Source organism: Capra hircus, chromosome 5 (genome assembly GCF_001704415.2).
Source record: "Capra hircus breed San Clemente chromosome 5, ASM170441v1, whole genome shotgun sequence".
Classification (NCBI taxonomy): Eukaryota; Metazoa; Chordata; class Mammalia; order Artiodactyla; family Bovidae; genus Capra; species Capra hircus.
In genome coordinates, this window is record NC_030812.1 from 68,789,121 (window position 1) to 68,814,930 (window position 25,810).

At 36.5% G+C, this 25,810-nt stretch overlaps 1 protein-coding gene across 5 annotated transcripts in view; it reads left to right on the forward strand.

Annotated features, from left to right (window-relative positions):
- Positions 1-25,810, forward strand: part of RIC8B (RIC8 guanine nucleotide exchange factor B) — a 104,337-nt gene that overhangs the window by 37,242 nt on the left and 41,285 nt on the right. For all 5 annotated transcript variants that reach the window (XR_001918082.1, XR_001918083.1, XM_018048213.1 and 2 more), the window contains exons 3-6: positions 846-1,454; positions 13,083-13,177; positions 19,639-19,867; positions 20,594-20,689. Coding sequence is in view for 3 of the 5 variants with exons in the window: in XM_018048213.1 (XP_017903702.1) it covers positions 846-1,454; positions 13,083-13,177; positions 19,639-19,867; positions 20,594-20,689 (1,029 nt within the window). In the remaining 2 variants the exon portion in view is untranslated. The remainder of the gene's footprint in view (positions 1-845; positions 1,455-13,082; positions 13,178-19,638; positions 19,868-20,593; positions 20,690-25,810) is intronic.

Consider the following 25,810-nt stretch of genomic DNA (forward strand, 5'->3'; position numbering starts at 1 on the left):
GCACAGGGCTGTGTGGAGGAAGAGGGCTTTTTTGGTAATTTGACCACCCAGTAGGAACACTGTCTGCAGTTAGCGTGGAGAGGGGCACCTTTTTGCAATTGACTGAAAGGAATCACATATGCTAGCTGAGCCCTCTTTGCAACCCAGTACTTGAAATAATTGTTAGCAATGTTGTCAGCAAAAGATCTTCTCTGGGGTCATTTGATAATTAAATGTTATTACATATTAGCTAAAGAGAGTTCTAAGGTTTATATAACATGGGACTACTGCCCATAGTACTATAAATTCGGAAAACATTAGCAAGGCTGAAACTGGGCATAAATGTAGGCTTCTTTAAGTCTTTTTATAAGAGCCTATACTTGTGGCCAGATGTGAACCAGTTCTCAAGGCATTAATTTTTATTTCCAGGAGGGGAATAGCTATGATTCAGACGATTACCTTCCATCCTCATAGTATATGTAGTCTGATGTTAAAAATTCTTGAGAACAAACTTATATAAGATATTTGAAACTCATCTGTATAAAGTCACTAATTCTCTTTGAAACTAAGAATATTAGGCTGGAAGTTAGGAAACCCATACTGTTATTCTTGCTACCCCACTAATTCATTCTGGCCTCATACAAGTAGCTTAACCTTTCTGGCCCTCAATTTCCAAATCTGTAAAATGAAAGAAGTGCACCAAATATAAGGTCTCTTTCAGTTCTAACATTCTGTGACTTTAAAAAGGTAAAAATCTTTTCTAGCCAGATCTTGAACTGCAGTTTAATACACTGATAGAGAAACAGTCCATTTTAAATCACTTAAGCCAAATAACCATATTTTTCATACTCATTCTTGTTTTTCAGAAACTCTGTGAAGGCATATTTAAAGTCCTTTTAAAGGACATCCCAACAACATGTCAAGTGTCCTGCCTGGAAGTTCTCCGCATTCTCTCCAGAGACAAAAAGGTTTTAGTTCCTGTAACAACCAAGGAAAATATGCAGATACTGCTGCGACTAGCCAAGCTAAATGAGTCGGATGATTCTTTGGAGAAGGTGTCAGAGTTCCCAGTTATTGTGGAGTCATTAAAATGTCTTTGTAACATAGTGTTCAACAGTCAGATGGCACAGCAGCTCAGTCTGGAACTTAACCTTGCTGCAAAGCTCTGTAACCTCCTGAGAAAGTGCAAGGACCGAAAGTTTATCAATGACATTAAGTGCTTTGACTTGCGCTTGCTCTTCGTCCTGTCACTTTTGCACACCGACATCAGGTCACAATTGCGCTATGAGCTTCAAGGACTACCGCTGCTAACCCAGATCTTGGAAAGTGCCTTTAGCATCAAGTGGACCGATGAATATGAATCGGCCATAGACCATAATGGACCTCCTCTCTCACCTCAGGAGACAGACTGTGCCATTGAGGCCCTTAAAGCTCTCTTCAATGTGACGGTAGACAGTTGGAAGGTGCATAAAGAGGTAAGGTCAAGAAGAGTATTCTCGTCTGCTTGGAATTTCATTGATTTGGGAGCTGCCTGAAACAAAGGAATGCTAAACAGGGAAATGGAAGAAGTTTCCAATTCCCACATTAATCAGTTATATGACTCAGGATACATTTCTTAACTATTTGTAACTCTTACTCTTTCCATCTGTGTGACACTTATCAGAATAGGGTGAGGATGGACTGCTGTTTTGTAAGGTGCCAAGTATAGTTCCTTTTTGAGTTGTACTATCATGTGTCTTTTTTTTTTTTTAAGTGCCTCTTTCAGAAACAAGGTTTAAATTATTATAAGAGTTGATGGGAAACAAAACAATAATTCATAAAGGTATAGGCATGTTCATTGCCTCTGTTTTAAAGAAACATTGAGATATTTATGCCAGTTGAAATCAGTCAGAATGGATATCTGCTCAGAAGAGTAAAAGACACTGTGTTTATCACCTGTCATACCAGTCTCCTGATGTGTTACTCCAGCAGAAGTGTAGGATACAGCTAGAATATATGCTGATACACCAGTATAATTACACCAGAATATGGGAAGGTTATTTTAAACCACTTGATTTATTTCTAGACTAAGATCCTTTTCCGTGGCTTGGACCGTCCAGCAACCCAAAGTGAGGCAGATTTGATAGTTTATATTTGAGTACCACAAGAACAATATGCTGAATGAGAAGATTAGTTTAAGAAAGTCAACTATTTTCAGTGAAGAGGACAAACCTTTTCCCTTGCTTCTATAATCTTAATATTTCACATTTACCATCACTCTTTAACCTTAAGTAACTCATAAAATATAGTCTCTTACAAAACGAAGGAAAAGAAGTATTTTGGTGCCAGAGCAAATTATCTTTTTTGACAGTTGACTTTAGGACTCAAGTTAACATTTTCCCATGTCTATTTGAGGCAGTTCTCACCATGAATAAAGGTCTGTTTTTGCCAGCACCTTACTTTGAAAGGATTATCTCAGTGTGGTGCTATAGGAGCAGTATGCAGGCATCTGAGTTTTAAAGTGCAAATAGGTCTATATTTTGAAACCAAATATTTGAAGATCAGTCCTAACAGCTGTTTTAGATGACTGTAGTATGGTTAGTTTTTCCTGGGACTTGGCAGAAAAAGATGCAGAAAGCCCACATGCTCCATTTGTGCTTTGAAACCAAATATTTGGAAGTATTTAAAATGTTATGTCTCTATGCTTATTTGGTACCTTCTATGGTTATTTTTCTTATACTGTTTGCTTTGGTGTTTTTAAGTTCTCCATTTAGTTGCAAGAGCTTTTCTGAGACTGTTGGTTTGCCATTGTTGGAGGCCCTGTTATTTAAATTGTGTCCAAAATAGTAGCTCAGACCCTTTCAGATTCCTGACAGAAAGGATTTATAGTTCAGCGGCTGTACATCAGCATATGTATGGAATGATGTGTAATAAATAACAGTATACTGAGATTAGCCCTAATTAGTGTGCTTCAGTTATAATTAATAGCAGGGCTGGAAGAGGCTTTAGAAAATGTTGAAGTGGCAAATGCTTACTCTGTATTATAGACTGTTTATTTTTCAAAAGATACATGATAAAGGATCAGTAGTCCAGAAGTGGACATCTCAACAAATCCCTTGTGAGTCATGGATCACTGGATACAACCTTTGTAAAATGTACGTAGTTAATATGCCTCTGGGCTATTTTGAAATTATCTGAAGTTGTAAACAGTATTGACAACAGAGTCTTGAGTCTGGAAAAGGTTGGGCTTCCCAGGTGGCCCTTGTGGTAAAGAACCCACCTGCCAGTGCACGAGACTTAAGAGACCCAGGTTTGATACCTGGGTTAGGAAGATCCCCTGGAGGAGAGCATGGAAACCCACTCCAGTATTCTTGCCTGGAGAATTGGACTACTAGTGGGCTATAGTCCATAGGGTTGCAAAGAGTTGGACACGACTGAAGTGACTTTGCACGCACGCATGCACGCATGCATGGGAAAGGTTAATTTAAACCATTTGAGTCTCCATAAGTCTCTAAATTCAAATTTTAGCAAGCATTTAGTCAGTCAACAAATATTTATGAACAATTGCCAGGTATTACCCAGGCATTGTGAAATATATTGGTGAATAGTATTAAAGCAAACTTCAGTTCTATTGGTGAGACAGGTAATTAGTAAGCAAATATGTAATTTAAATTGTGTTAAGTGCTAGGAAAGAAACAGTACAATGATGGAGAATATTTACTATAGTTAGAGAAGACCTCTGAAAGTCTCTCCTGAGATCTGAAGACTGAGAGTGATTCAGCCTTCTAAAGAATGAGGGGAGGAAACCTTTCTCAGAGATTGAACAGCATGTGAAGAGACACAGAAATCAGAGTATAGAATACTTTTTATTGAGGTGTATACAACTTGACTATGATGCTTTGGATGTGGCCAACAAAATTGGGATCATCTAAACTGAGTTGGGCTTCCTTGGTGGCTCAGACAGGAAAGAATCTGCCTGCAATGCAGGAGACCTAGGTTTGATTCCTGGATCAGGAAGATCCTCTGGAGGAGGATGTATTACTGGCAACCCATTCCAGTATTCTTGCCTGGAGAATTCCATGGACAGAGGAGCCTGGTGGGCTATAGTCCATGAGCTCACAGAGTTGGACACAACTGAGAGACTAATACGCTACAACTTGGCATAAAGAAAATCTGTAGTAAGGGTGCAGAGAAACTCTTCCTCTTGTCAGGAAGAGTTCATTTACCTGAATTTTAATATCTACTTGATTGTCAGATTAAAGACATCTTTCTCCAGGTGAGCAATCATCTAAAGAATTGCTAATACTTTAAAATACCAACTGAAAAAATAAATAAATAAATAAATTAAATAAAATACCAACTGAAATAAAGGGATGGGAAAGCTGACTGTATGGAAGAATCCAACTTTAAAATACATATTTAAAAATAATATTTACCTTATTCTGAAAGGGAATACTTGCTAAATAATACTTCAAAGATCTAAGGGAAAAAGCATATGAGCAAGAAGAAAGGACAGATTACCTGTAAACCCACCACTCAGAGATAAGCCTTATTTGCATTTTGCTGTATATCTTTCTAATCATTCTTCATTGTATAATATATAAACATATATATATACTTTTTTTTTAACAAAAATGCAGTCATTTTATCATCTTGCTTTTTTTCTTTTCCACAATAAATGTTCTTGAAGAGTAGTAGATTACATGATGTGTTCCTTGAAGCCATAAAGTTCCTAGGAGTGACCTCTGAGGTTGAGTGGACAGTGTTTCAGTTTCCCACCCTTTCTTAAAAAAAAGCACCTTTGATTGTTGCTGTTACTATTGTTATTTTTCTTTAAATTTAGGTTATAACTAGACTTCATTTGGGATATAGAGTTCTGCATCCAAAAAAAATAAATTTTAATAACCACTTTCTTTTCATATTTGTTAAAGATAATAAATCTTTATGAAAGAACAAAAGTGAAAGTTGCTCAGCCGTGTCCGACTCTTTGTGACCCCATGGGACTATACAGTTCATGGAATTCTCCAGGCCAGAATACTGAAGTGGGTAGCCTTTCCCTTCTCCAGGGGATGTTCCCAACCCAGGGATTGAACCCAGGTCTCCTGCACTGCAGGCGGATTCTTTACCAGCTGAGCCACCAGGGAAGCCCTTATGAAAGAACACTCACAAGTATATGTGTAAAAATACTTATAAGTATTCCTTCATAAGGATCCTTCCACCTTTACCAAATGCCCTGTGTGTAAGAATTTGGGTTTTTTGCAATTGTTTGCTACTTTAAATAGTAATACAGTGAATTTTCTTACAAAGTCTTTGTAGATAAATTCCTGAAATTCCTGTGCCAAAGGATTTTTCAAAACTTTAGGGTTTTTTGTATGTATCATATGTATTTAAATGTATATGTATTACCAAATATTGACCTTCAGAAGAATAGTACTAGTTTATACCTTTCAAAACCTAAGCATTTCACTTTTTAAAATCTTTACCTATTTTACAACTCAGTTGTCACAAAAAAATATGTTTGGTTTTGGTTTTAACTGTTCCAGTAGGTATTTTTATGACTGTTCATTTACAATTCACAAAAACAGAAAATTAAATTTCTCTTGAGGTTTAGCAAATTAGTTGAATTTGTTCATTTTAGATTCATGCCTCAATGTTACTATCTGGAAGCCAGTGCTATCAGTAGAATTTGGAGATTCTTTTCCATTCATTAGGAAATGTAGCTAGCCTTATTTCCACATGTGGTGTCTGTCTGTCTCCCTACCTTCCTCCCTGTCTCTTTCTCTCCCTTTGCTGATAGTAATGTATTTTAAAAGGTCAAATGGTCAAGTGATTCCTTTTATAGGACCCAAAGTCAATTCTGGAAAAGTTCATGGAAATGATCCTATCTTCTTCCTGTTTTAACCCTTTGCTAAATGTCTTGGCTCATCGAGGAAAGCATGTTATTCTAGAGATCCCTTACTTTTAACATATGTTTCCTTCTGCAGTGTTTCCTAGGTATCCATGCAATGTAGTGAAAAAATACAAGGACAAGCACACATGTTAGAGCCAGACAACCAAGTACAAACAGAGAAGTAGTACAAGTATCTGAGTATTAAAGGATGCTGTTTGAGTGAGATAAGAGAGTGAGTATCTTTAGGAGTCAGTCGGAATGTCACATTGTAACAGAAGAGGTTGATCCCATAATTATTTTAGAGACTTTGAAGGAAATGTGAAAAAAGTACATAACATTATTTAATTAAAAATAAAGCTTCTCTCTTTTAACTGAATCATTTTTTCAACAAACATTATTTTGTCCCCAACATATGCAGAGTTTCATATTAGGTACACAATATGCATTATAAAGCATCTTTGCCCTCAGAGAACTAACAGTACAATAGGAAAATCAGACATGTGAACAGATGGATATACATAACTGTTTTGTCCTATTATTTACTGTTCTCTACACTTTCTGTATGTTTGAAAATAAAGAATTACCTCAGAATACACAGATGCTACAAATGCCATGTATTCTATAGATCTTTGCAGGTATATCTGACCTCACTGTCTTAGTCTTTTTGCTAAGCAATATACCTAGCACAGAATAAATGTTTAGTGAGTATTTGTTTTATGAAAAATAAAATGTGATGCAGTTTGTGCAATCTGCATAAACAGAAATATATAAGAGAAATAGCCCTAAGTGACAGGGAGGAAAGAAAGTTTATGATACCTTTAAAAATTTCAAAACTATTAAAAAATTTTTTCTGGAAACAAAACATTTAATAACATTGTTTAGAGAGCAGATTCTTTTTTGAAGATACGGCACACTATTTTATAGCATTTATATTTCCCTTTGTGAGTTAATTCAAAAACACATTTATTACTTTATGCCCAGCACCATGTTAGCTGTAAAAGATGTGAAGGTAGAATACTTAATCTTTGCCTGTAAGGAGACAGAGATCTTTGAACATAATATAATTTAGGAGGGCAAATAACTGAAAAATAGCCTGGGTAAAATATAGGGTGAAATACTACCCAGGGTATAGCTATATTTCCAGGTAAGAGTACATGTTTACGTTTGTGTGTGCGTGTGTGTTTATGTTTCACCTTTGTAGAATTGAAATTGAATTTTCATAGGACTAGTTTCCTAAACCTTCTTGAACTAATTAGAACTACCCTGGGATAACATAGCCTGTTTAGGACTCACTGGTGTGAAGTATTCTCCTTTCAGACTTTTTCTCAGGCCTTGATTAGATCAGTTAAAGCTTTCAGTGAAAAGGTATGAAGATATTGATACCTTTACCAAACAAAAATGAAAATATTACACAGATTGTATAGGAGAAAGCAATGGTACAGTAGTGGAATCTATAAATAAGAAGCAAAGTCTATTTAAAAAGGTCCCCCCACCAAAAAAAGATTCCAAACAGTTTCATGAGTTTCTACCTCTCTTTTAGTGTTATCTCATTTTGATTTCCGCTATCCCAACAAGCATGCTTGCTTTTCTCTTTTTTCCTCTTCTCTGTCTTAGGGATTTTTTTTCCTTATCAATCTTTGGCGATAGTAGGATTACAGAAGAGAAAATACTGATGCCCTAAAGATATCAAATCTAAGCTCTTTAAGAAGTAAATGACGGTTTATAAGTTGTTTGTATACTGTTTTGTAAAGAGCAATTATATTTAATCCCTCAAGCATCCGTATGAGACAGGAGGAATATTAATCTCATTTGACAAATGAGGACAGTGAAGATCAAAGAGTTCATGTAGTCACACAGCAGAATAACCGATAGTAGGAAATCATGTCCACTCTAAACTTTGTTAAGTAAGACATCTTAAATGATAGATCTTATTCAACAAATATTTATTGAGCCATAGACTAATAATAGGATAAAAAGTCTAGAAACAAACATGTACATATATAGTCAACTGAGTTGTGATACAGGAAACACTGAAGTGCAGTGGGAAAAGGTGGGTTTTTTAATCAATTAAAAATGAATTTAGGGATTTCCCTGGTAGTCCGATGGTTAAGAATCTGCTTGCCAGTGCAGGGGACGCAGGTTTGATCCCTGGCCTAGCAAGATTCCACGTGCCACAGGGCAACTAAGCCATGGGCCCCGACTCCTGATCCCACACTCTGGAGCCAACAAGCCACAACTGTTGAGCCTGTGTTATGCCTAGAGGCCATGCTCGCAACAAGAGAAGCCTCTGCAATGAGACGCCCACACACCACAACTAGAGAGGAGCCCCTGCTCGTTGTAACTAGCAAAAGCCTGCATGTAGCAACAAAGACGCAGCACAGCCAAAAGTACATAAATAAATTTAAATCTCTACCTTATACCATACAGAAAAAATTTGTGATGGGTAAGAGATTTTAAAATGTAAAAGGTAAAGTAATAAAAGCTTTTGGAAGAAAGCAGAAGATTATCTTCATGACTCTATTTTAAATAATCAAGCATTTCTTAAATACGAAAGATTTTTAAAACAGTACAAAATAAAGATCAAGCCATAAAGGAAAAATTGACAAATTTGCTTTCATTAAAATGAGTTCGTCAAGAGAAGAAGGTAAAAAAACCAAGCTACCAAATGGGAAATTCTATTTGTAATACATATATGCAATAGGTACTCTACCTAGAATGCTTTAAAGAAGTTCTACAAAGAATATCAATCAACCCAATGGGAAAACATGCGAAAGGCTTGAACAGGCACCTCATAAAAGAGCTATACAAATGACTTACAGACATAAGAAAAAAATGTGTTCAACATTATCGGTCATTGGGAAAATGCATAATAAAACCTCTGTATGGCAAATTTAAAAGGCTGACAATACCAAGTGTTGGCACAGCTGTAGAACACACTGATAGACGTGTAAGCTGGTATAAACACTTTGAAACACTGTTTTGTGGAACCTCCTAAAGTGTGTCTTATGTATATGACCCAGAGTACCAAATGGCATGTAAGAAAGTATGTACATGTTCATAGCAGCACTCTTCAGTATAGCCCACGTGTCCAGCAAGAGTAGGATGGCTATGTGAATTATAATACATTCAGCAGTGACTTCCTAACCTAGCTATGAGGAAACAGATTGTTTTCCCTAGATGTCAGAATGGAACTCTTGTAATACAGTATTACACAACAACGTCAGACTGCTAGAAAAGCTTCTAAATGTTCAAGTGTACCTTCTGTACTCATGGCATTGCAGATCAGTGGCAAACAGTGCAGACCAGCACTTCAAATAACTAATCTCAAGTAACGAAAATCAACAGACGACAACTGCACAGAGCAAAGTGGATGAATCCCACAAGCAGAGGCAGAAAGGTCTTTATTTTACGATTCCCTTCATATAAAATTCATGACAACAAAAATCACTCACCTATGATGTTATTTGTTAGAATTATAATTGAAGAGCTAGAGATCTATCATTTGAAGAGGTCATGAGGGCAGTTCTGAGGTTCTCAGTCCTGGCATTGCTTTGTTTTCATGCTGGTTGTATGGACGTGCTCATTTTGTGAAAGTTTATCTAGCCGTACACTTAGGATTTGAGCACTTTTTAATGTTTTATTTACATTAAAATTATTGAACATTTATTAAACATATGCCTTCTAAACCTGTGAAGGTAATAGATGAATGGAGAAAACAATGCCTATGTAAGTATATAAACAAATGTGAAATTACAGATTATGATTCCCTGAAAGAAATCATAACAAGATACAGTGAAAGAGAATAATAAAAGAAGGAATTGAAGCTCCAAGAAGGGGCTTCTCTGAGACCTGGAGGATGAAAAGTAATCAGCGATAACCAAGGCAAAAACTCTAGGGACTTCAGTAGTTATTTTGAGTAAAGAAATAGAATTTAGTGTATTTACAGTAAAAGAGGATATGCAGACATAAGGTACAACCTGGGAATTGGTGTCACAAAGATTGGGACAGGAGGAGAAGGGATGGAAAGAAGTAGGATTTTCACTTGCAGCTGCAGAAGTGAAAAGACTAGTGGAAAGACCAGCATGGAGTTTTGCAAGAGGCTTGTCAACATCAGCATGAGAAGAGAATGATGTGATATTTAAAATAAAGAAAAATCTAGTGTTAAAGGAAGTGTATTCCTAGTTAATTATCCAAACCAAAGAAAATATGATCTTTTTAAGAGTTAACTGCTGTGGTTAGTTGCTCAGTCGTGTCCGACTCTTTGCAACCCCATGGACTATAGCCCACCAGGCTCCTCTGTTCATGGGGATTCTCCAGGCAAGAATACTGGAGTGGGTTGCCATGCCCTCCTCCAGGGGATCTTCCCAACTTAGGGATCAAACTCAGGTCTCCTGCATTGCAGGCGGATTCTTTATTATCTGAGCCACCAGGGAAGCCCAAGATTTAAGTAATAGATGAATTTCACGTGCATTTCAGTGTGCTTCATGTAATGTGATGTATGTAAAAGTAATTTGCATATTAGAGAATTTTGATTCAGGCATTTGAAGATGGATGGCAAGTAGAACAGCATTCATTCCAAACCCTTAGCATTTCTAGCATTCCACTTGTCCCCCTCCCCAGCACACAATAATTTCCTTATCACTCATTTCAGCTCTATCAGTCTTCCCTTTTGATTTCTTCCTACCTCATCCTTCCCCCTCACTCTCAAATGTTTCATTGAAAGTACTAAGCATTTTCATGTATGTCAGCTTCTTTAATCCTTTTGTAACCCCAGCAGTCTCATGTTTGTGGAGCTGCATAGAGGAAACTTTGGCTCAGAGAAGCTATATGACTTGCCTAAAGTCACAACCTATACTCTTGACTCTAAGTGCAATGCTTTTTCTCTCATGCCATTGAGACCTTCATCTTTTCCAAATTAGCACGTGGTAATGTTATTTCCACTCCAGTGTTCTTGCCTGGAGAATCCCAGGGACGGGGGAGCCTGGTGGGCTGCCCTCTATGGGGTCGCACAGAGTTGGACACGACTGAAGCGACTTAGCAGCAGCAGCAAGCAGCAGTGTTATTTGAAAATATTGAAATATGAAATATTTGAAATATTGAGATATTCAAAATATTACATTATGAGTAATGCAACTGTGCTGTTTTTTGTTAGATTTTATAAAAGACATCTTTCTAGATGTGCTAAGTTGTATATAGGGATATAAGATGTTGTTCAGTCATTAAGTCGTGTCCAGCTCTTCACAACCCCATGGACTGCAGCGTGCCAGGCTTCCCTGTCCCTCATCATCTCCCGGAGTATGTCCATTGAATCAGTGCTGCCATCCCAACCATCTCATCCTCTGTCACCCTCTTCTCCTTCTGCCTTCAAGCATTCCCAGAAACAGGGTCTTTTCCATTAAGTCGGCTCTTCACATCAGGTGGCCAAAGTATTGGAGCTTCAACTTCAGCATCAGTCCAGATATGTATAGTGACCATATTTCACTTTACATAGACTTGGAATCAATTATATATATATACACAAACAAAACTTTAAAGCTTTTAATAGCTTTTGAAGTAATTGGAAACTTCCTAAAATGTAACATATCTGCTGCTAAGTCACTTCAGTCATGTCCGACTCTGTGTGACCCCATAGACGGCAGCCCACCAGGCTCCCCCATCCCTGGGATTCTCCAGGCAAGAACACTGGAGTGGGTTGCCATTTCCTTCTCCAGTGCATGAAAGTGAAAAGTGAAAGGAAAGTCGCTCAGTCGTGTCCGACTCTTCGTGACCCCATGGACCAAGGAGCCTTGTAGGCTGCGGTCCATGGGATTTTCCGTATCTAGGATCTGATTATAGTAGATAATTATCACTAATTTCACATGTCTTCTTAATTACTAAAAATCTGGAATAAGAAAGGTACGACCTTGATGCAGATGGTTAAAAAAATTGTAGTGGCCCAAGATCTCACTAAAAATAAAGAGGTAAACCAAATGATTATTCAGAGCTTAGCTTATTTCCTATTATTTGCCTTGCCTCTGACAAGTGAAAGTTGCTCAGTCGTGTCTGACTCTTTGCAACCCCATGGACTATATGGTCCATGGAATTCTCTAGGCCAGAATACTGGAGTGGGTAGCCTTTCCTTTCTTCAGGGGATCTTCCCAACCCAGGGATTGAACCCAGGTCTCCCGCATTGCAGGCAGATTCTTTACCAGCTGAGCCACAAGGGAAGCCCAAGAATACTGGAGTGGGTAGCCTATTCCTTCTCTAGTGATCTTCCTTACCCAGGAATCAAACCGAGGTCTCCTGCATTTCAGGCAGATTCTTTACCAACTGAGCTATCTGACTGTCTACATGTCTTTAACACCACTGAAAGTGAAAGTGAAGTCACTCAGTTGTGACCCACTCTTTGCGACCCCATGGACTGTAGACTACCAGGCTCCTTCGTCCATGGGATTTTCCAGGCAAGAATACTGGAGTGGGTTGCCATTTCCTTCTCCAGGAGATCTTCCCAACCCAGGGATTGAACCCAGGTCTCCTGCATTGTAGGCAGACACTTTACCATCTCAGCCACCAAATACCACTACCAATGAGTAAACATTAGGAAAATAGGAGATTAAACTCAGATTGCTTGTTTTTCATCACTTGCTTGTCACTTTGGAGAGCCTAGGAGCAAGATTGGGAGGAACTAGGAGATTAAGAAGATTCATTAAAATGAAGTAGATAGATTAGTAGATTTCAATCCATTGTCTTTGAAACTTAAGAGATAAGATATTTTTACTGAGAACCCACAACCTACTTCTGAAATATCGGATAGTATTATATGTGTTTGAATTTTTACACTGACTTGTAAACTGGAACAGTATATTATCCAACAAAAGAATCTAGACTTTGTGGAAATGGAAAAGATCCCTAGTTGCACTGAATCTTGTCATCAGGTAAAACAGAGTAGGCAATATATGGATCTGATCATGTTTTTCTTTGACTAACACATCATAAGGGAGAGGCCAGATCAACAATTTCTGGTTTCAGCCATTTCTGGCAGTAGCTGTAGCTGTTCATATGAGATGACTGTTCACTTAGTGTTACCTTGGAATTGTTCCTGGAACATCCTAGTGTCTATTATGTACGCATGAGAATAAGTGTTTTGGGGGTCTGATATGCCATAGGATGACTCCCAGGAATGTGGTAATGTACCAGACTCTTTGCTAAGGCATTCTTTCAATCTCCAATTTTTCTTCTGTTTTATTTGCCATAGAGTGAGTCTCATCAGTTTCGTGTCATGGCAGCTGTCCTTCGTCATTGTTTACTAATCGTAGGTCCAACTGAAGACAAAACAGAAGAGCTACACAGGTAGGTAGCCTCTATTGATATCTCAATGAAAGACATAATCAGTTCTTATTGTTTTTATGCATTTGATTTTAATTGTTATAAACACAAGAAAGTGGAAATATTATAGTAAATCAGGTAGCCAGTTGGTTGAAAATCATTACTGTGCCCTGATGAGAAATTTTCATTCTGTTTTCTTTGACTTTGTTATATTGAGCCCCTCAGCAAGAGAAGAGAATTTGGCATTTGTTGCATTCAACAGTAAAACCCAGAACAACAATAATAATATCACATAGTTATTGAATACTGTGTGTAGCATTATGTTGAGTGCTTTATAAAGACTAACCTCTCTTAATCATCACACCAATCTTATGAGGTAGGTACTATTTTTCCCTTTCAATACGTGATGAAACTGAGTCAAAGAAAAATCAAGCAGTTTCTCTGAGATTGCATATAAGTGAAAGAGCTTGGGGTTGAACCCTGATTTTAATTACTACACTTAAACTAATACTATATTTTCATTGTAAGAGGGTTTATCATAAAGTATATCTTAAGCAATGTTAATCAAATTTTAAAAACTTATTATAAGAATTGGGTCACAGTCTCAAGTATCATCAATATATAAAAAAATAGTTCAAGTTTTGTGACTTGCCCACGAGAGCTATTATGGACTGCTGTTAAAAGTTATCATTCTCTGAGAACAACTGAAGAAGTATTAATGCATTTTTCTAGTTCTCTTACTTTCTATTTTATGTCAGATTAGTAGTAACATCACTTCTGACTTTAACATGAGATTGTCTATGGTGCTTTATTCTATAAGAACACAAATGGCATTTTAAACAATTCAAATAAATTCAAATTTGTAAACTTTGGCATTAAATCTCCTTTAAAAACAATTTAAAACTGGGTTCTTCTAATAGTAGAAATTATCTTTAGAAATTATCCAAAACATACATTATATTTACAGTGTATACAGCACATACAGCACATACGTATATCCAAAATATACAGTATATCCAAAATATAGCTTAAGTAAAACTGTATAGAAATACAGCCAGAGTGTAAAATATACCCTTGTTATTTTTCAGTCATATCCATATTATTTTAGTTATGATTGGCAGTTTATCATTTGATATTGTACTCAGTTTGTTGGTAGGTTACCTTATGTACTCTGCCCTGCAGGCCTTCAAACAATTGTTTTCTTCACAATTAAAAAGTATACTTTTTTCTGTAGCTACAGATCAAAAGTTCCTTTAAATATCTAGAACTGTGTCTTTAAAAATAATCAGATTAACTGCAGTAGCTCAAATCCTTTAAAAAAGATTTTATTGAGCATTTTTATCTCACTAATTTTTTCATAACAAGAAACACTGGAAACCTAGATATTAAAGCTAAAAGAAAATGGGTTTATAAGCCCAGGTATAAATTTCTTTATTTTGGAAATCTGATATCACAAGTTAAATGACATTCATACAAGGATATGAGAAGAAAGTGTTTTGATGGCAGTTGTTAACACTAGTCACAAAAACATTGCTAAGAATTTCTCTGAAGAGTGAATTTAATATTTTAAAACAGTACCCAATATTCATCAAAAGAGAGCAAAACTGTATAGAGGTTTTCACAAGAAAAGATTTTTTTTAAGTAATCTGATATCTTTATTTTATTTCTGATATTTGCTTTAAATACTTATTTTTCTTAAATTTAAAAAATATTTTTCTTTAAATTTATTTTTATCTTATAAGTTGCTCTGATAAATTATGTGTTAGTTCTACTGTAAATAAAAAGGAATATCCCTAGGGCCACAGACAGATTTATATGTATTTCTAAAAGGCTTTCCTGGGAGATTGAGGTTGCTGCTGACATGACAGTTTATCTGGACTGGCCTTGCATGTCCCTTTAATCAGAATTAAAGTGATTAGTATCATTAGAGCAGTAGTACTCTAAGCTAATCTATTTAAATGCAGAAAAACTGTACCAGCCTCAAAGGGTTATTTTAAGAACCTTATTAGAATTGTAATATCTACTAAATTCTGGCCAGTTGTAGTGGCTCTGAAAACTTATGTGTGTGGTTAAAAGCATCATTTTAAAGATAATCAGAATGTTTCATGTTTCAACACCTCATTCCATTTTTTACCTTTATTTTGTAAATTTGTTTTTGCTTTTTTTTTTAAGAGGAAAAAATGTAAGGAAATAAGTAAACCTAGATAGTGTGGTGGATGGTTATGCATTGTCATCAAACTCAAAGGATTGTAATAGTGATTAAATGAGAGCAATTAGTAAAGCCATCCATCCCTGGTATGGAGTGAATTCTCAGAAAATGGGGAGAAGCTGCTCCTGCCAGCACCACAACCCTATTGCCACTGCTGCTTCTGTTACTGTTATTATAATGAGCATATTGGCTTTGAGATCCAATATTTCGTTCTAAATCTCTTCTTTAAAGTTTCTTCAATTTTGATATTTTGTTTAGAAAGCTGTTTCTTTATATATATTGTGATTGTGTAGTGAAATCTCTTTTCTGTTAATCTAAGATTTTATCAAGCCAGATGCTTGGCAGGCATGTCAGGAACCTGCTAAGGTGCTCTAGGAGACAAATGAGTAAAAATATGGCTTAGCAGCAGCTTTTTCTGATACGTTGTCTCTGTAAGACAGTGCCTTTCTTTTTTCCCCTAGAGAAATCAGGAGGACATGGACATAGAGATAAAATGAGTTAGCTGAAAAAGACAACTGACCTTGACATCAACTTTATTACCACTAATCAGAATTTTATATACTTTCTAAAATCTATATGTTCTGTTTCATTTCCTTCTGTCTATATTTATGGTAAAAAGTAAATTGTTGGTATGATCCACCTTTATGGCTCCATTAAAGGACACCCTAATTCTGTCTATCTCTGCTATCTGCCTGAGAGTATTTTCAGCCCTCTTGTCCATAATCAGTAAGCGTATGCTAAACACTTAGCCAAAAAAAAAAAAAAGAGTTGCTTGTGGATGTGGTTGTGGTTTTGTTTTATTTTGGAGAGAAGGGGGAAGATGGGGATGGCCTGTATGCTAGAGAAGAAAGGAGAGAGAAGGACCAGATCTGATTTAATTTCCTTCAGCTTCTCACCCTAATTCTTTCACTCAACACATTGGCATCTACAAAGATTTCTTTTTTTGTATCCAAAAGTACCAGTGTGTATTTAAAAAGTACTTGCTTCCTTGCTTTTTTTGTTGTTCTTTGTTTAGACCAATTCATTTTATCTCACATATTTAAGGGGACAGTTCAGTACCTAATGACACCTCATTACAATGCTAAGTATAATGTCTTTTTCCCCCAGCTTTACTGAGTCATAATTGACATATAACATTATGTACATTTAAGGGGTATAGTGTGTTGATTTGATACACATATTATGAATATAAAATGTTAAAAAATAAGCATAATGTCTCACACATGGCAGACTTTTGATAAATGTTTGAAAATTGGAACATTTCATTTGATTTATATTTATAAACTGAGTACTTACTCTGTGTTAGACACTATGTTGAGCTCTAGAGGCGACAAAGAAAAAGAGAGTATGATCTTTGTTCTCCAAGGCTCACCAACTAAGTTGATGAGTTGTAGTTTTGAATAGGGTAATCTGGGCAGACCTCACCTAGATGGTATTTCAGCAGAGACTTAAAGGAAGGGAGGGAATGAGTGAGCCCTTTGACTGTGTGGGGAAAGAGCGGTCCAGGAAATAGCACAGAAGCAAAGGCCCAAGGGCAGGAGCAGTGGCAGGTGTGAAGAACTGCCAAGAAGTTTGTGGCTAAACCACCATGCACATGTCCCTTTACCCTCTTGAATTTTACTCTCAGAGCATTTATTGCCTTCTACTCAGTTAGCTTGTTTTGACTGATCTCTACATGCTAGAAAATAAGCTCCAGAAGGGGAGGGATTTACCTCTGTTTTCTTCATAATACCTGCCTAAAAATGCCTGGCATAAGTAATTAATAATTACTGAACTGAGTTAGATTAAGGTAAACTTAGGTATTTACCTCTGAAAATCTTTTGAAGATCTTGAGATTCATATAAGTAGATTTTCCAGCCATGAAAAAATGTATGTGAGCTCCCAATACACAGAAGATACATTTGACCAGGAAAGTTTGCTAACAGCTGTAGGTCTGCTTATACTGTTATCATGCTCCTCAGTGTCATCTGGTATTAAATTATGTTTAGCCCAGCGATTGATACAGGACTGGATTTCAGATTGCCTTCCTTCTCCCACAACTAACTAGACTTTAATCAGAGCATTAAGGAGCTCTAAATAGGCCCTTGCTTTTGAATCTGCATATCAGGAGGGGGCTGGGAGCTTGAGTGGGAGGATGTCATGTCCCAGTGATTAATGATCTCTAGGAGGCTGAAAAGGGGAGAGTAATATACACAGTATTTCTACCCCCTGGAGTAGGAATGCAAACACCATTGTGCAGATTTGTGCATAGTCACTGACTTCCTGGTAGCTGGAGAATTTCATACACTCTTCTACCACAAATAAAACTGTCAGAGAAGTGACAGAACTCAAAAAGCTGGCTTTCCTTACTTAAAAAGAATAGCTCGGACACAGTGAGCCAGAAAATTAATTTTGTAGTTGTTTGGTAACCCAGTTGTTCAATAAGAAACGAGAAAATGGAACCTTTTCTTGAAAAGTCTAAAACCTCCAAATATTTGTTAACTCAAACTCTACATTTGATTTTTTAAATTTACCAAATTCCTAGAAACTGCTAATTTTAGATGAATTTAGACGGAAGCAGTACTTTATAATGTAATGCATCACCTTAAATATTTCAGTGTGGTCTCTGTGTTAGATTCCAGCCTATTGCCCTCTGTGTTGAAAAAATACTGGTAACATTTCAAAATTGATTTTACAGTTTTAGGAATTAATTAAGAAGAGTTCTATTTTTTTTCTTTTACCCCCAGTAAATCTATGATATCTAATAATAGTTCCCAAATGCTTAAGTTAGGAGCACAATATTTTTATCTATAGATAATTATCTACAGATAATTGCAAAAATTTTAAAAGGAAAGTTTGAGGGAAAACTGTGGTATTTCAGCCAATTGTGATCTTTTACAAATAACCAAAAAGGGACTTTGTTTAATACTAGTAACAGTGATAGCAGCAGCAGCAGCTGTAGTAGGTTCTTTGTAGGTAGAACCAAATAACTTGTATTTTACCAGGAACCATTCATTCATAGGACTTGTTAAGTTATTTTTCTTCTTGGTTTTGATTTTTTTTTATATTTCCCATAATGTAAAAAGAAAGAAAAGAAATACTCATTCTTAGGGAAATGCAGCCACACTTCAGGATAGAGGAGAGAAAATATTTTGTATTTTATTTCTATTTTGTTGCTGTTTATTTTTTATTTTTGAGGGTGTCACTATAGTCTAAATTAAAAGAAACTACTGTGGCCTAAATTAAGACTGCATCAGTTAGATTAAGCCTTGAATTTGGTTTCCAAGTGGTTAGACTTTAAAATTGCATTTGCAAGAGTTTATTTTTAGTCAGGATGTGGTTATTTTTAGATCTGCTTCTCTGTCACTAGGAAATGTAATGCCTGTCTCTCCATTGTTGTTTATCAGGAAGTTCTGAGGCACAGGCTTTTAAGATCCAGTTAGCACAGAACACCACCTCTCCTTTTAAATGAAAAAATATGAAATAATACATGAAGGAAAATATATTAAGTAAGAGCATTCTGATTTTTAAATTGTTAATGTCATTTTAATCTCTTACACACTGAGAAGCAGAACAAAATTTTTAGGAAATACCAAAAAATACAGGGTTTGGGTTCCCCCTACTGGTGTACATACTAGGCTTGTGATTTCATTAATACACAGCAAGAAAGGCCTAGGGGGATGAAGATTTGAAATAGCTATATTGGCCTCTTTTAAAGAAATCTGGGCATAAGAGAGGGAGAAAAAGCACCGTTTACCATTTTCTGGAAATGTCTTACGAAAAAGGGGATGATCTAAAAATTGTATTTCTACATCTAGAAAGGACAAAACTTAATCCTGCAATATTTGGTTTTTAATACTGTTGCCTCCGTGATAAGCTGCTTATATACAGTGCTTCTCAAATGCTTTATGTTGTAATCTAAGGAATAATATAACACCAGTGAATCCACAAAAGGATTTAAAACCCCAAGGAAAAACTGCAAGACTAGTATTGTATCATAATAAAATTAAAGAGCTAGTGTTAAAGCTCACTAATTCCTATTTTAGCATTTCAGAAAGTGACATGACATCATGTGATTGTGTATGTCCATTTAACATCTGTTCTTTCTAATTTGCCATGTGTGTATTTGAAACAATTCTTTTTATTTTTTGTCTCTTAGTCAGTAAATGCCAAATAATATTAAAGCCTCATTTTGAAAAAGAAGAATTTTAATTGACTCCTTAAAGTCTTACTAAGTTTGCATTTTAAAGGACTATTCAATCAAATTAAAATATTGTCTTTTTAAATTGCTTTTCAGCAATGCAGTCAACCTTTTAAGCAATGTTCCGGTCTCTTGTCTGGACGTTCTCATTTGTCCATTAACCCATGAAGAAACGGCCCAAGAAGCAACGACTTTAGATGAACTGCCCAGTGATAAAACAGCTGAGAAAGAAACAGTTTTGAAAAGCAATACCATGGTATACAATGGTATGAATATGGAAGCCATTCATGTCTTACTCAATTTTATGGAGAAGAGAATAGACAAGGTAATTCTGATAAAATGGAGAAGATGCTTCTAAAGAATGTAATTGTACACATATACAAACATCACAGGATGTGATTTTTTTAATCTAAATTTTTTATAGCTCATATCTTGAATAATTATTTATACTCTGGAAAGTTTTTTATTTACCATAAATGACAAATTGCTGAAACCAAGTGAATTTATTTGTTTAAAGCTGAAAAGTATGTTGATGTGACACCAAAATTGTGACTAGTGCCTGAAAACAAAGGAAAAAGTAATTTTCTAGTGTAGATATTTTATAAGTTCTAGAGGTAAAAATTATCCCCCCCAAAGAAAAATTGATGATAAATATTTTCCAAAAGACATCTTTAAAGGAAAATTGCCACTGTAAGCTGCTTGTTTTCTCCTTTCTGATCACTGTCTTTGTCAAGTAACTATATTAAAAGGCAGAAAGTTAGTTGGGGTCGGTCATGAAAACCTTTGCTGCCTTTAAGCCCATTGTCTGAGCCAGTGAGAGTCCTATAAAATGTAGGAAAAATCAAGGATACAAATGAGCATTAGTAAGCATGATGATAACTCATGAAATAGAAATATTTTTAAGAAAATAATTTTTAAAATAGTTTTTACAGCTTTGGTTACATAAAATATCTCCCCCTCAAAAAGAGGAGTATTAATATACTCAGTTATATGAAGAAAAGTAATACTGATAGAAACTAATCTAATGCAGCATGTATGGTTTTCTTTATAGGGAAGCAGCTATAGAGAGGGTCTCACTCCAGTTCTCAGCTTGTTAACAGAATGTTCCCGAGCCCATCGAAACATCAGGAAATTTCTCAAAGATCAGGTAACTGTTTAATGTATATTTCATCTCAAAGTTAATCTTTCTATATGTATTTTTTAACATAAAATCAATGAGTCAAATTCTTTCAGTTATTTCCTTTCAGAATGTCAGAAACTCAAAAAAGTTAGTGTTAATCTTTGAAATCTTCCTAATCCAGAAATAAGTGACCCTATATATTTTTTAAGTCATTCATTCATTTATTCAACAAATGTTTATTGAGATTTGTGTGCTGTGTTCTAAGCCTTGAAATACAAATGAAGTCTTTGCCTTGTGGAGTTTCCCTTATAGTAGGGAGATTAAAAAGTAAACAAGTATCTTGATACAATGGCAAGTAGTGATAAGTGTTCTGAAGAAAGATACAGAGGAAGGGAAAACTTAAGGGAATAAGGAAAAGCCTCTCTGAGAAAATTTGAGCAGAAGCTTGGATAAGTATGAAAAGGATCTTTGAAAATATCTGGAAGAGGATATTCTCTGAGAATAGTTCTGGGAATATTCTGGAAGAGGAATGTACCAGAGAGAATGAGTTCAGAGTCTCTGGATGAGAGGATATTTTGGTATGCTTAAGAAAAAGCAGAAAAGCTAGACAATGTCATGCCAGAGAGAGAGTGCTGAATAAAGTACAAGAGGTAAGCAAGAGTCAAACAACGTAAGGTTGTGTAGGACTTTCAATTTTCTTCTAAGTGACGTGGGAAAGCATTGGACGGATTTGAGAAGGGAAGTGGTGTCACCTCATTTATAATCTGGCTACTAGATAGGCCAGAGGACTGTGACTAGATGTGAGGAGACCATCCCAAAAGAGAACTGATGCTGAAGGTTATGATGGTAGTAGTTAGAGTTCATGGTAAGAAATCATCTTCCTACCTGCTGTCTGTCTGCATCTGTCTATACCACCATATCCTTTGTCTCCCCTCTGTCATAGGGGATTAACTGTCTCTGCTTCCTTCTGTGGCCAGCCTCTGTGCTCATATCCTGGAACCCTTTCCCTCTCACCTCAAGAACTTTGCTCCTACATTTATTCTCTTTCTTCTCACCCTTTTTTTTTTTTTTAATGTATTGGATCATTTTTGCCTGCACCCAAACACATCTCCCATCTTAAAGGCAGAAGAACCTTCCCTTAATCCCACTTCTCAAGCTGCCTCCCCGTTTCTCTGCTCTTCTTCATGGAGTGTTCCTCAGGAGAGTTTTCTGTGCTCACCTTCTCTCTCCTTTTCACTCATTTTGATTCTCATGTGAACCCACTGAAATTAGGTTTTCATGCTTTCCACCCCACTACAGAGGTGTTTATCAAAAGTTATCAACCCAATATTGCCAGATCTAATAGTTCTCAAATCTTTTTTTTATTCCCCAATACCATTTTGATATAATTAAGTATTATCTCGTTTTTGAAGTAATTTCTTCACTTGGTTTCTTGGACACACAGGGAACCTCTTCTTTGCAGTGTTCTGAGTTCCCCAAGACAATGTTATCTTTGTCCCTATGTCTGCTCTCTTGCTGATCTCATTTAACAATCTTGGTTTTGAAAATCTATTCGCCAATGGCTCCCAAATTTCTAGCTCTAGCCTTATTTGTCCCCTAAGCTCTCCAGACTTATATAATGTATGCCTACCCATCTCCTCCCCTTAGATGGGTAGTAGGTAACTTAAGTTTAACATATCCCAAACTAATCTCCTGACTTGCTATCCTCCGTCCTTCTATCTTCTCCTTCTTTCCTCATTCAATACATGGCACCACCATTCACCCCATTGTTTATTGTCAGGTAGAATTTCTCTTAATAAATGAACTAGGTTCATTTTTCTCTGTATGTTTATGGTCAAGATTTAATAAGCACTTTGCTCTGTGTAGATCATATTAATAGATATTGCTGATAAGGAGAGATTAGAAAGTAGGGACTCATATCTTTGAAGAATTTATAGTCCATTAGAGGACTAGGTACCATCAAACATGAATAATCATTTAAGCAAAATAAATTAGATAACTGAATTAAAGTCATTTCCAAGTTTGATTATTTTAAGACAGCTATTCTGACTAGAAAGACTTAGTGAAGAATAATATATGAAAATTCTTTGTGTCCTATATTTTAGCTTTTCACATAGGAGAGCCACATTCTACTAAACTGTTTAGATTTTGCCATCTCTAAGCAGGATACCCCAAATATATCCTGTTTGTTAAACAGATTCTTTATATGAAGGCCTTAGTCTATACATTATATAGGTACAAAAGACTGTGAGACCCACTCCTTGTCCTCAAAGAAATACTGCAGTACAAAGGAGACATAACAAGTAAAAAGTTGACTAAAGAAGGATAAATGGCACAATACAAAAATCAACTTTCCTTCTGAGGAAGATGCGCTCTAGACTATGATGATCAAGAAGGGCAGAACCTCAAGTAACAGATGATTAGTTTTGGTAACAGTGTAAATGGAACCATGGCTAATTAGTTATTGTGCCCAGTGGTTAATACCTGCTTAAGTCTACCTTGTGCATACCCAAAGTAAATTGGTCTTGAATATTCAGTATTTGGGCAGGTAGAAAGAGAACAGATGGTAGAAATTACTGATTCAGGTTGGATTAGTCTGGAGAGGCATATAGAAGAGATGAAGATTCCATGGGTTTGAAAATGAAGTGGACGAGATCTCTCAAAAGAAAAAATTTAATGAAAGGTAGTATTTGGGGGAAAATAAAAATTTTGGAGAAAAATGATCCATTGGAGAAGGAAATGGCAACCCACTCCAGTATTCTTGCCTGGAGAATCCCATGGACAGAGGAGCCTGGCGGGCTACAGTCCATGCAGTCGCAAGAGTCAGACACGACTTAGCAACTAAACCACTACCACCGCCAGAGGTGATCCAGACTTATGCAGTTTTTAAAAACTACAAAATTTCGCTTTAAAAACTTGTTTTAAGGAACCGAAAACATAGCTAATAAAATTTTTGTTTGATAATCTTTATTAATAGATACTGTGCTCTGGAACTGTAGGTACATACCACATGAAATCACTTGTTTCATGTCTCATTTCTCTAGAAATGGGAGATAAACTCAGTAGGGTTAGCTGAATCAAATAATAAGAATTTATTGTGTAATTATTTTATGCTTACAGGGCACAAATAGCAATCTGCTCTGTCCTGCCAGAGATATTGAAATATGGATTCTATAAACACTTGGGTAGATTATTCAGTTTTCTGAGATTTCATTTCTGGTTTGTTTTTTTTTTTTACACCACCTGATACATGGTAGGCACTCAGTATAGAAAGAGATAAAGAAGGAAGGAAGGAAATCAGCTGAATGGATTAAACAAAAATAATATGCACATAAAGAGTCTGGCATAGTAAATTATAACTTGACTTTGTGTCTGTCTCCATTTCCTAGCCTAGTGCCTTGCCTATAGAAGGCACTTTTAAAAAGTTACTTGAATTAATTCATTCTTCCTTCAAATAGCAAATATTTATCGAAACCTGTAATGTGCCAGGCACTGAGAGTGATAAACAAAACAGAAAGAAATCCCTGCCCCCAGACTCTTATGGAAGAAGGTGGACAGTTAAGAAATGTATACTGTGTCAGGTGGTGATAAGTGCTGTGAGGAAGACTAAACCAGGAGCAAGGGATGAGAAAAGATAATGCTGAAGGTGAATTCCTTAGGGTGATCAAGGATTGTCTTCCTGTAAATGATATTTGAACAGAGACCTGAAGAAAGTAAGGGAATGAGCCAAGCCAGTTTCTAGAAAAAGGGTTTCTGGGCAGAGAGAGCAGCAAATGCAAAGACCATGAGGCAAGAAAGTAGTCAGTTAGTTTAAGGAGTTCCATCTGTGAAAGTATAGAAATGTGAGCAAGAAGTTGTCAGAAAAGTAGCAGTAAGACACATTATGTGAAACCCAAGGAATCTGGAAAGATCTCGACTTTTATTATGCATGAGATGAGAGGCCATGGGAACTGGAGGACTTTGAGAAGAGGAATGACATGATCTGACTTTCAAAGGATCATCCTAACTGCTCTGTAGAGAATAGATCATAGAAGGACCAGAATGGAAGCAGGGATGACTTAGGAGACTGTGGGACAGTTCAGGTGAAAAATATTGGTACCTTGAATTTAGTAATACTAGAGGAGGTAGTGAGAAGTGGTCGAGTTGTGGATATAACGCAAAGGTAGAGCCAAAATAATTTGCTGATGGACTGGATATGGGATGTGAAAGAGAGGAATTAAGGCTGTTTGCAGTAAACAGTTGGAAGAGTGCTGAGTCGCTTCAGTCATGTCCAAGTCTTTGCGACCCTGTGGACTGCAGCCTGCCAGGCTTCTCTGTCCGTGGGATTCTCCAGGAAAGAATACTGGAGCGGGTTGCTATGCACTTCTACAGGGAATCTTTTCAACCCAGGGATTGAACCTGATTCTCTTATGTCTCCTGCATTGGCAGGTGGTTCTTTACCAATAGCACCACCTGGGAAGCCCAGGTTGAAAGAATAGACTTGCCGCTTAATGAGATGGAAAACTGTAGAAGAAACAACTTTGTTGGGAGCTTCAATATCTGTTCAGGACATTCTAAATTTGAGAAGCTTTTAAAGTCTGGGGGTCATGGAAGAAATCAAGATAGAGATATACTTTAGGGAGTTAGCAGTAAATAGAGACCATATAAATCCATAAAACTGTATGAGATCACCAGTAGAAAGTGAAAATAGTAAAGAAATGTTGCCCAAGAACTCAACCCTTGAATATTCCAACAGTTAAAATACAAGAGGAAAGGGATTTCCGTGGCAGTCCAGTGGCTAAGACTCCATGCTACCAATACAGGGAGCCCAGGTTTGATCCCTGATCAGGGAACTAGATCCCACATGCTCCCACTAAATATCCAGCATGCCACAACTAAAGATTCCATGTGCCACAACTAAGACCCAGCACAGTCAAAAATATTTTTTTAAAGAACAAGAGAATAAAAGAGAATTGGCCTAGAGGCTAAGATGAAACAAGCAGTAAGATAATAGGAGAACCAAAAGAGGAAAGGTCTAGGTGAGTGAGTGAGTTATCAAACAGACAAACCAAGCAAGTTTTGTAACTCCTCTAGGGACCAGTCTATAAAATAGGAATGACAGTGTTGATACCACTTCCCTTGTGTGGTGACTGTGAGGGTTGATCATAG